Genomic DNA, 10,657 nt, shown 5'->3' on the forward strand with positions numbered 1-10,657 from the left:
TTCTATCATTCCACGATGCAAATAGCCACATTTCTACATTACAAGTGGCTAGAGACCAGCCTTCTAATGAGAAACATAACGCTTGGGAACAGGCATCAAATCAGTAGAGAGGTGGAATCTAAGGTAAAATAGTTTGGGCAGCCCATGGTAGGTTGGTGGTTGTGGAGAATCCTCACTTCGCCATGTGAAGTCCATCAAAACCCAGCAATATGGCTCTTCATACAAAAACACCATTTGCTTCAATAATATAATCTAGATGGAAGGAGACCATCCCAATTGTTCTTGGAGAGGAGTGAAATTCATACAAAGAACACCACCCAGGGGTCGAACACATCAGCTAAAGAATGGACCACACCGCCTGCATTGTCAACCAAACGCATGCAGCACATCAAAACCTTGTAAGTTAAGAAGGACAGGACGTCGAGCTCAGGAATTCTCCTTGAGAACCTATTAAATGGAGTACATGCTCCAGGATGAACGCGTTGCTGAAAAGTTCAGGATGCGTCTGTCAGAACACCTGAGAATCAAGGTAGGGCAAGATAGCGAGCGAAGTGAAAAGTAGGGACCCTGGAGTTCTACCAGCAACATGAAAACACCTGGGAAACAACAATGGAAAGGAGCAATGTCAGCAGTGACTGTTGCGGAAGTGGAAAAGCTCTTGAAGAAAGAATGTATGATTCAAGAAATAGAAAGTCCTTAATTAAAGAACGGCAATCACACGTTCCAAAGTGGAAGATTCAGAAAGAAAGAACAGCTCGAGACCACAAGCATTCAGAACGCAGTACGTGCTAAACGCGTAAACCTGTGGTCGACTTTGAACGCACGCACTTCTTTCTAGAGCGCTTGATGAATGAAGAAAATGTATGAACAACACAATTCAAGCGCTTTCTTGAGTCTGTAAGGCAGCTGCATAATCAACTAGTTCTGCACTTATAGAGGCCTGTGGAGCAAGTGCCAACATAGTCAAATTTTGAAGGACATTTGATCGCATAGTAAGAGAAGGAGTCACGAGAAGGAGGATATATTACGCTTAACTGCAGGAAGTGTAATCACGATAGTAAGCAACAAGTCTACGCAAGAAGCAAAAAAGGACCGGGGAGCTGTCACAGTCCATGGTTCGATAGGAGTGGATTGGATGTGGGAATGGCCGGTGTGCATTGCGTAACAAGCATAATCTCGATGCCACTTTCAATGATTTTAAGAATTGGGGATTGGGCGGAAGCACAACCCACTTCTGTGTTATCTTCATACTCGCACTGACAGAGACAATTAAGTTACCTTGAAGGAAAGATTGAAGACAATTCTTGTTAAAAGTTGACAACTTCATATTTCCCAGCAAATCTTATTATCTTTAGACTATGAACGCGACAGGGATGTACCAATTATCCTTGGACACCCTTCTTTAGCCACTGGAAGTTTAATAGACGTGCATAAAGGAGAATTGAACTATGCGCGGGATAATCAAGAGGTGAAGTTAATGTGTTAAACGCATTAAAATTCCTGGATAATGAAGATTGTCAACTAACAGTTAATAGAGTTGGCCTGAAAAAGAGACCCAAGTCTGAGTGAAGCGGTGGACGAAACCAACGCGTCCATAACTGAGAAACCACCAGAACTCGAGTTGAAACCGTTACCTAGTCAACCTGAAATATGCCTTCTTGGAACAAAAACTTTACCTTGTAATTATTTCACGAATCTTACTAAGCCTAACGAAGCACTCTCTTTTGCAGATGCTGAAAAAGCACATGCGTGCAATAGGTTGGACGCTAGTGGATATCCGTGGCATCAGCCATCTTATGCATGCATAAGAATTCAGGCTGGAAGAAGGGAAGTCGATCGATGAAAGCCTTAAAAAAGGCTGAACCCCATAATGAAGGAAGTGTCAAGAAAGAAAAATCTAAAAATGGTTGGAGCAGGAGTCATTATATCTATAATTCCGACAGCAGACTGGGTAAGCCAGTCCATGGGTTCCCAAGAAAGGGGAACAACCGTGATAGTCAATAGTAATAATGAACTCATTCCTTCGAGGACTGTCACGGGCTGGCACATCTGTATGTTATAGGAAGCTCACGCAACAACCAAGAAGACCACTTCCCCCTTCCTTTCATTGACCAAATTACGTGACAGACTTGCTGGCAAAGAATTTATTGTTCCTTTGATGGATACTCTGTATAAACCAGATATTCTGATGACCAGAAGATCAGGAAAGACAAAGTTTACCTTGTCCTTTGGAACGTTTGCGTTAGACGCATGCCCTTATGCTGTGCTAATGCACCTGGAACATTTCAAAGGATGTATGATGACTATCTTCTCTGACTTCTCTAGAAAAGACCGTTGAAGTCTTCATGGACGATTTCTCAGTCTTTGGAGAATCATTCCAATCACTGCTTAGATAATTTGGAGGCCGTCCTTGCTCGATGCGAGGAAACAAACCTTGTGCTGAAATTGGGAAAAATGTCACTTCATGGTGACTCGGAAGAATTGTCTTAGGCCACAAAGTATCTAAAGCTGGTTGGAAGTGATGAAGCCAAGAATAGATGTCATAGCTAAACTTCATACCACCATCAAATGTGAAAGCTCTACGAAGTTTTCTAGGACATGCTGGTTTTATCGAAGTTCGTTAGAGGATGTTCTCTCAAATGCGATGAACTCTGAGTTGACATTGCTAGAAAGCGAACAAGTCCTCAAGATTTTGAATGACGATTGGTCGTGACACATGTTTGGAATACATTGAAATATTTGTGACTACAGCTTCCGGTACTAATAGCACCGGATGTGGACTTAGTGTTTTAATTCTCATGTGCGACACGTAGTGATGTTGTAGTAAGGACCATACTGGGGAGAGAAGGAAATTTGATTACATAAGTGACATTTTTCCCAATTCAGCACAAGGTTTGTTTCCTCGCATCGAGCAAGGACGGCCTCCAAATTATCTAAGCGTGATTGGAATGATTCTCCAAAGACTGAGAAATCCTCCATGAAGACTTCAACGGTCTTTTCTAAGAAGTCAGAGAAGATAGTCATCATACACCTTTGAAATGTTCCAGGTGCATTGCACAGCATAAAGGGCATGCGTCTAAACGCAAACGTTCCAAAGGGACAGGTAAACGTTGTCTTCTCCTGATCTTCTGGGTCAATCAAAATCTGGTTATAACCAGAGTATCCATCAAGGAAACAATAAAATTCTTTGCCAGCAAGTCTGTCAGGCATTTGGTCAATGAAAGGAAGGGGGAAGTGGTCTTTCTTGGTTGTTGCGTTGAGCTTCCTATAATCCATACAGATGTGCCAGCCCGTGACAGTCCTCGAAGGAATGAGTTCATTATTACTATTGACTATCACGGTTGTTCCCCCTTTCTTGGGAACACATTGGACTGGGCTTACCCAGCTGCTGTCGGATATAGAATAGATGACTCCTGCGTCCAACCATTTTAGGATTTCTTTCTTGACCACTTCCTTCATTATGGGGTTCAGCCTTTTTTAAGGCTCAATCGATCCCGACTTCCCTTCTTCCAGCCTGATCTTATGCATGCAATAAGATGGGCTGATGCCACGGATATCCACTAGCGTCCAACCTATTGCACGCATGTGCTTTTTCAGCATCTGCAAAAGAGAGTGCTCGTTAGGCTTAGTAAGATTCGTGAAAATAATTACAGGTAAAGTTTTGTTTGTTCCAAGGAAGGCATATTTCAGGTGACTAGGTAACGGTTTCAACTCGAGTTCTGGTGGTTTCTCTAGTAATGGACGCGTTGGTTTCGTCCACCGCTCACTCAGACTTGGGTCTCTTTTTCAGGCAACTCTATACTGTTCAGTTGACAATCTTCATTATCCAGGAATTTTAATGCGTTTAACACATTAAACTTCACCTCTTGATTATCCACGCGCATAGTCAATTCTCCTTTATGCACGTCTATTAAAACTTTCCCAGTGGCTAAGAAGGGGTGTCCAAGGATAATTGGTACATCCCTGTCCGCTTCATAGTCTAAGATAATAAGATCTGCTGGGAAAATGAAGTTGTCAACTTTTACAAGAATGTCTTCAATCTTTCCTTCAAGGTACTTGATTGTTCTGTCAGGGAGTTGAAGAGTAACAGAAGTGGGTTGTGCTTCGCCAATTCCCAATTTCTTAAACATTAAGAGTGGCATGAGATTAATGCTTGCTCCCAAATCGCATAACGCATGTCCCACATCCAACCCTCCTATCGAGCATGGGACTGTGAAGCTCCCAGGGTCCTTCTGTTTCTTGCGTAGATTGTTGCTTACTAACGCATTGCACTCCTGCGTTAGCGTAATTACCTCTGTCTCGTTGACTCTTCTTTTCATCGTCAAAATATCCTTCAAAAGTTTGACATATTTTGGCATTTGATCCAAGGCCTCTATAAGGAGAATATTGATATGCAGCTGCCTCAGGACTCAAGAAAGCGCTTGAATTGTTGTTCATCATTCTTCTTCAACAAGCGTCTAAAGAATGGTGCGTTCAGCGGCACCACAGGTTTTTCGCGTTAGACGTACTTGGTTCTGAATGGCTTGTGGTCTCAGGTGTTCTTTCTTCTTAATCTTCTACTGCCATTGAACGTGTGTTGCGTTCTTTTGAAGAAAAAAAGAAGAGATAATCTTTCCCAATTCCCTTCTCTAAACGCATTATGCCTTGAGCCCTACTCCCACGCGTCGCATTCCTCAGGACCGGATGCTAACTGCTTATCTCCCTCCAGATTAATTTTCCTCTTCTTGTCACTTCTCTTTTCTTTTAGGGCCTTCATCGCGTTATTGCGTGATCAGTGAGCGATGTCTGGGCCAAATCCCTTTCTTCTTCATCTTCTTTTTCCTAATTCTATCTTTTGAGCCATTATGCATAAGCGCTCCACTTCGTCCTATTTCCACGTGCATGCGTTTGGGTGGATCAAGAACGCACTCTACTTGCTCTTCTTGCTTGGCTTTGATTTAGCTTGCCAAATAGCCTCCACCATCCACTTCTACTCTCACCCTTCGAGTGCCAATTCCGCCAATTTCTTCAAGGTTATGCTTTGATGCCAGGACTGTCAGAGCTCGGCCCTGGTGGGTGCATGGTGGGGGTTGTCTCGGCTGGGTATGCGGCGACCCAGGGGAGAAATGAACAATTGGGGAACACAACGGTTGGCTAGACGTGTTTGCTTCACTGGGTAGATGTGGCGCAAGGGTTTGGATTGACAGTGGAGGAGGTGATGCAACGGCTGGTGATGGGGCATTATGGAGGTAAGCTTGAGATGACGGTCATGCGGTCACATCTCACATGGAGTGATGTTTGGAAATGAATGGGTGGTGGCGCGGGCTTGGTAAAATGCTTATTGGCAGCCGTAGATGACGAAGGGCCGCTGCCTAGGTTTCGAAGGGTGTTTTGGGTTTTGGTTTTAGGGGTGTTTAGGATGTTGGGTGGTCTTGAATGGAGGTTTTGTGGGGTGTTTTAGTGGGCTTCGACCGATGACGGTCGCTGGGAGGTGGAGGATGCCCACCATGGAGAAGCGTTTGGGTTTGGGACAGAGGTTTTTGAGTTTTCCAAGGGCTTGGGGAGGCAAAATTGGAATACATAACGAAGAGGAGAAAAACTTACCGGTTGATATTTCATAAGCCTCATCAATTTGGAATCGACTTATCAACGAACGCTTGACGACATCGTGGTTGAGAGTGGCTGGAGAGATGCTTGAGCGAACGGCGGCAAAAAGGAAACAAGAGGGCTAGCTTTTTTTTTCTTTCACAGAGGCTCGAAGTAATGATATGAATAAAAGGAAACAAAGGGTTTCGTCTTAATATAGGCCTAGGGAGAGAAAGTTGGGGTGAACGTCAGGCGACGCTGACATCTGCAATTTAATGTGAAGTCGAAGGATGTGTGCTCGGCTTCCCAGAAATCGAAAAGTGGTTTTGCATTTTCGAGAACGCGTCCCTTTTGATGGGCCATGCGTTAGATTTAGTCTAATTTACGTGTCGTTATTCCCATCCCGATTATACACAACTTTTTTTTTTAAAAAAAAAAAAAAAAAAAGTAAATCTCTAAGTATGAGGCAACAATGAACAATCAACTAAAATGCAGACAAACCAAACAGAACAAACCTCAAATGCATTGGTAAATACATAATCGCAAAAAAGAATAATGGAAAGAGGAAGCGTCCCTAGAAATATATGTTCGATGTCGAACTTAGGGATGCTTCGACGTAAAGGACTCAGCTGGCTCGCATAGTGCGAGAGATGACTTTTTGACATTCTACGCATTCTTCATGTATGGCTTCACCTTGGCCTTTACTTTGAACGCCCTTTTGTGCCATCCTCCCGCGTTAATTCTTACCAACTCATGGAGTAAAAAGAGTTGTTTTATAATGATGGACTTGACCACCTTGATTTTAATTTTCCAGAAACAAATGCAATCGTTGAATTGAATTAATAAAACTTTTTGGCCAACTCAACAAGCTTTCCTTACTTAATGTGTGGTCGCTTACCAATGCTTGGGGTCTTTCTCCTTGTAGAGCTTGTTGTTCTCGTATGCGTCATCGCCACTCCTCAAGCTCAAATTGAGCAGAAGTTTACGTTGATGCCGCTCCACCGGCGGTCCAAATTTCAAAAATTTAATCTTTTCACTGCCAAAAAGTTTTGTGCTCTCAACTCTTATGGTAAGTGAACAAGCTTTTCCAATACTAGATGAGTATTGGAGACTATCAATGGGGGTTTGTAGGCAGTCGTTGTAGGCCCAGAGGGCCTTCATCCAGCTCTGTGCCCAGTCTTTCTGCGATTGCGTTAACAACCTTTCTCCAGGATAGATTTTATTTCCTATTTGGATACTTCAGCTGGAACCGTTTCGTGTTGTGGGTGGTAGGCGGTATAGGAATTTTTGTGCCTAATCATTATATTTGGCAAAGTAATTAAAAATGATGCGATTAATGAAATGCGTACTTCGTCACTTATCAGGGCTCTTGGCGTTCCCAAGCATGTGAAGTATGTTTTCTTTAGTAAGAAACTGGAAACAGTTGATTCATTATTTCCTGGATATAGCTACTGCTGTGCTACCCAACTTTGATACATATCTACTACAAGCAGGATATATGTTTGGCCCACAAGATAGGGAAAAGATCCTATAAATCAATTGCCCTGCAAAGCAATCAAATAATTCAGACTTCGAGAATATTGTTTAAGGGCACTCGCGTCCCTTGATGAGATATTCTGATGGCGTTGGTAGGGGTCACAACTACGAACATACTCCCTCGCAAATCTTCTGAAAAGGGTAGGCTCAAAAGTATCTGCTTTGAAGGATCTTCGCAGCATTCTTTGCCCACCAAAATTGCCCTTCGGTAAAGAGAGTCATGATACACTCGCTCCAAGATGCGTTTGTGTTTCTTCTCTCAGTAGCGCATCAACGCATGATGGATCTATGGCCTTGTTAAATAGAGACAATGGTTCATCCAAAAATAAATTTACTGTCGTGTACTAACCGTTCTCTTCTTTCTAAGAGTTGAAGTTCCCGGGAATTGCTTGGTAGTTAAATTAATTAACTAGTGTCCCGCATACCAAGTTCCCTGCCTTCACTCTGAATAAGCTTTCATCAGGAAATGAATCTTTGAATTCTCACTTGTCCTTTTGATCTTGCATTTCCCTGTTTTCCCAATCTGGACCAGGTGTCATCATTGATTCTCAATTCCCTTCCCTGTCCTGATATCATATGTAAAATTCTTATAATAGCAGCACCCATCTTGAATTAATCTTGGCTTCTGCGTCCTTTTTACTCATCAGAACTTTATGGCTGAGTGATTCTTGTATAGAATGGTGGCTGACGCACCAACTAAAGATTACGATCTAACTTCTTCGATGCTCCAAACACTACAACCAACATCTTTTTCCGTGGTTGTGTAGTGGTTCCTGTGAGTCATTCCAGTGTTTTGGACGTGGTAAGAGATGAGATGTAATCAAATTTCCTTCTCTCCCCAGTATGGTCCTTACTACAACATCACTACGTGTCGCACATGAGAATTAAAACACTAAGTCCACATCCGGTGCTATTAGTACCGGAAGCTGTAGTCACAAATATTTCAATTGTTTCAAACGTGTCACGACAATCGTCATTGAAATGTGAGGACTTGTTCGCGTTCTAGAATGTCACTCAGACGTTCATCGCATTTGATGAGAACATCCTCTAACGAACCTTCGATAAAAGCCAGCAATGTCCTAGAAAACTTCGTAGAGCTTTCACATTTGATGGTGGTATGAGAGTTTAGCTATGACAATCTATCTTGGCTTCAATCACTTCCAACCAGCTTTAGATACTTTGTGGCCTAAGAACAATTCTTCCGAGTCCACAATGAAGTGACATTTTTCCTCATTCAGCACAAGGTTTGTTTCCCGCATCGAGCAAGGAACGGCCTCCAAATTATCTAAGCGTGATTGGAATGATTCTCCAAAGACGAGAAATCTCCATGAAGACTTCAACGGTCTTTTCTAGAGAAGTCAGAGAAGATAGTCATCATACATCCTTTGAAATGTTCCAGGGCATTGCACAGAGCATAAAGGGCAATGCGTCTAACGCCAAACGTCCAAAGGGACTAAGGTAAACTTTGTCTTTCCTGATCTTCTGGGTCAATCAAATAATCTGGTTTATAAACAGAGTAACCATCAAGGCAACAATAAATTCTTGCCAGCAAGTCTGTCATCGGGGGGTGCAATTTGGTCAATGAAAGGAAGGGGGAAGTGGTCCTTCTTGGTTGTTGCGTGAGCTTCTATAACATACAGATGTGCCAGCCCGTGACAGTCCTCGAAGGAATAGTTTTCATTATTAACTATTGACTATCACGGTTGTTCCCCTTTTCTTGGGAACCCATGGGGACTGGCTTACCCAGTCTGCTGTCGGATTATATGAATAGATGACTCCTGCTCCAACCCTTTTATGGATTTTTCTTTCTTGACACTTCCTTCATTAGGGGTTCAGCCTTTTTTAAGGCTTTCAATCGATCGACTTCCCTTCTTCCAGCCTGAATTCTTTAATGCATGCACTAAGATGGGCTGATGCCACGGATATCCACTAGCGTCCAACCTATTGCACGCATGTGCTTTTTCAGCATCTGCAAAAGAGAGTGCTCGTTAGGCTTAGTAAGATTCGTGAAATAATTTACAAGGTAAAGTTTTTGTTTGTTCCAAGGAAGGCATATTTTCAGGTGATAGGTAACGGTTTCAACTCGAGTTCTGGTGGTTTCTCCTAGTATGACGGCGTTTGGGTTTCGGTCCACCGCTTCACTCAGACTTGGGTCTCTTTTTCAGGCAACTCTATTAACTGTTCAGTTGACAGAATCCTTCATTATCCAGGAATTGTTAATGTGTTTAACACATTTAACTTCACCTCTTGATTATCCCGCGCATCAGTTGCAATTCTCCTTTATGCACGTCCTATTAAACTTCCAGTGTGCTAAAGAATGGGGTGTCAAGGATAACTTGGTACATCCCCTGTCGCGCTTCATAGTCTAAAGATAATAAGATTTGCTGGGAAATATGAAGTTGTCAACTTTTATACAAGAAAATTGTCTTCAAAAATCTTTCCTTCAAGGTAACTTGATTTTCTGTCAGGGAGTTCGAAAGAGTAAACAGAAGTGGGTTGTGCTTCGCCCAATTCCCAATTCTTAAAACATTAAGAGTGGCATGAGATTTATGCTTGCTTCCCAATGCATAACGCATTTCCCACATCCAACCCTCCTATCGAGCATGGGACTGTGAGCTCCCCGGGTCCTTTCTGTTCCTTGCGTTAGATTGTTGCTTACTACGGCATTGCCACTCCTGCGTTAAGCGTTAATTACCTCTGTCTCGTTGACTCTTCTTTTATGCGTCAAATATATCCTTTCAAAAGTTTGACATATTTGGCATTTGATCCAGGCCTCTATATAGGAGAAATATTGATATGCAGCTGCCTCAGGACTCAAGAAAGCGCTTTGAATTTGTTGTTCATACATTCTTCTGTCAACAAGCGTCTAAAAGAAGTGGTGCGTTCAGCGGCACCACAGGTTTTTCGCGTTAAGCACGTACTTGGTTTCTGAATGGCTTGTGGTCTCAGTGTTCTTTCTTTTAATCTTCCTACAGCCATTTGGAACGTGTGTTTGCCGTTCTTTTTTGAAGGACTTTCTCCGTTTCTTGGATCTCTTCTTTCTCAAGAGTGTTTTTCCACTCCGCAACATCACCGCATGACATTGCTCCTTCCAATTGTTGATTTCCCAGGAGTTTCATGTTGCTAGTAGAACTCCAGGCAACCTACTTTTACTCGCTCGCTATTTGCCCTATCCTGTGATTCTCCAGTGTTCTGACAGCACGATGCCTAGCTTTTCAGCAAAGCGTCATCCTGGGAAGATGTAACTCATTTGAATAGGTTCTCAAATGAGAATTCCTGAGCTCGACGCCTGTCTTCTCTAAGGCTTCAATTTGGTGTGGCTGATGTGTTGGTTGAAATGCAGGCGGCGGTCTTGTCTTTAGTGTTGATTCATACCCCTGGGTGTGTTCTTGTTGATTTCCTCCTGTCCAAGCCAATTTGGGATGGGTCCTCCTTCCCAGGATTATATTATTGGAACCAAATGGGTTTGATTGTAGAATGAAGCCATACTGCGTGGGTTTTATGGCACTCAGCATAAGAATGAGATTCTCCACAACCACGCAGCCACCATGGGCTG

General features: G+C 42.8%; 1 protein-coding gene across 1 annotated transcript; it reads right to left on the reverse strand.

Annotated features, from left to right (window-relative positions):
* Positions 1-3,767: 3,767 nt before the first annotated feature.
* LOC120090818 lies at positions 3,768-4,319 on the reverse strand. The gene has a single exon (XM_039048525.1). The coding sequence runs from the start codon at positions 4,317-4,319 to the stop codon at positions 3,768-3,770; it is 552 nt and encodes a 183-aa protein (XP_038904453.1).
* Positions 4,320-10,657: the final 6,338 nt, after the last annotated feature.

This window comes from Benincasa hispida, chromosome 11 (assembly GCF_009727055.1).
Source record: "Benincasa hispida cultivar B227 chromosome 11, ASM972705v1, whole genome shotgun sequence".
NCBI classification, from domain to species: domain Eukaryota; kingdom Viridiplantae; phylum Streptophyta; class Magnoliopsida; order Cucurbitales; family Cucurbitaceae; genus Benincasa; species Benincasa hispida.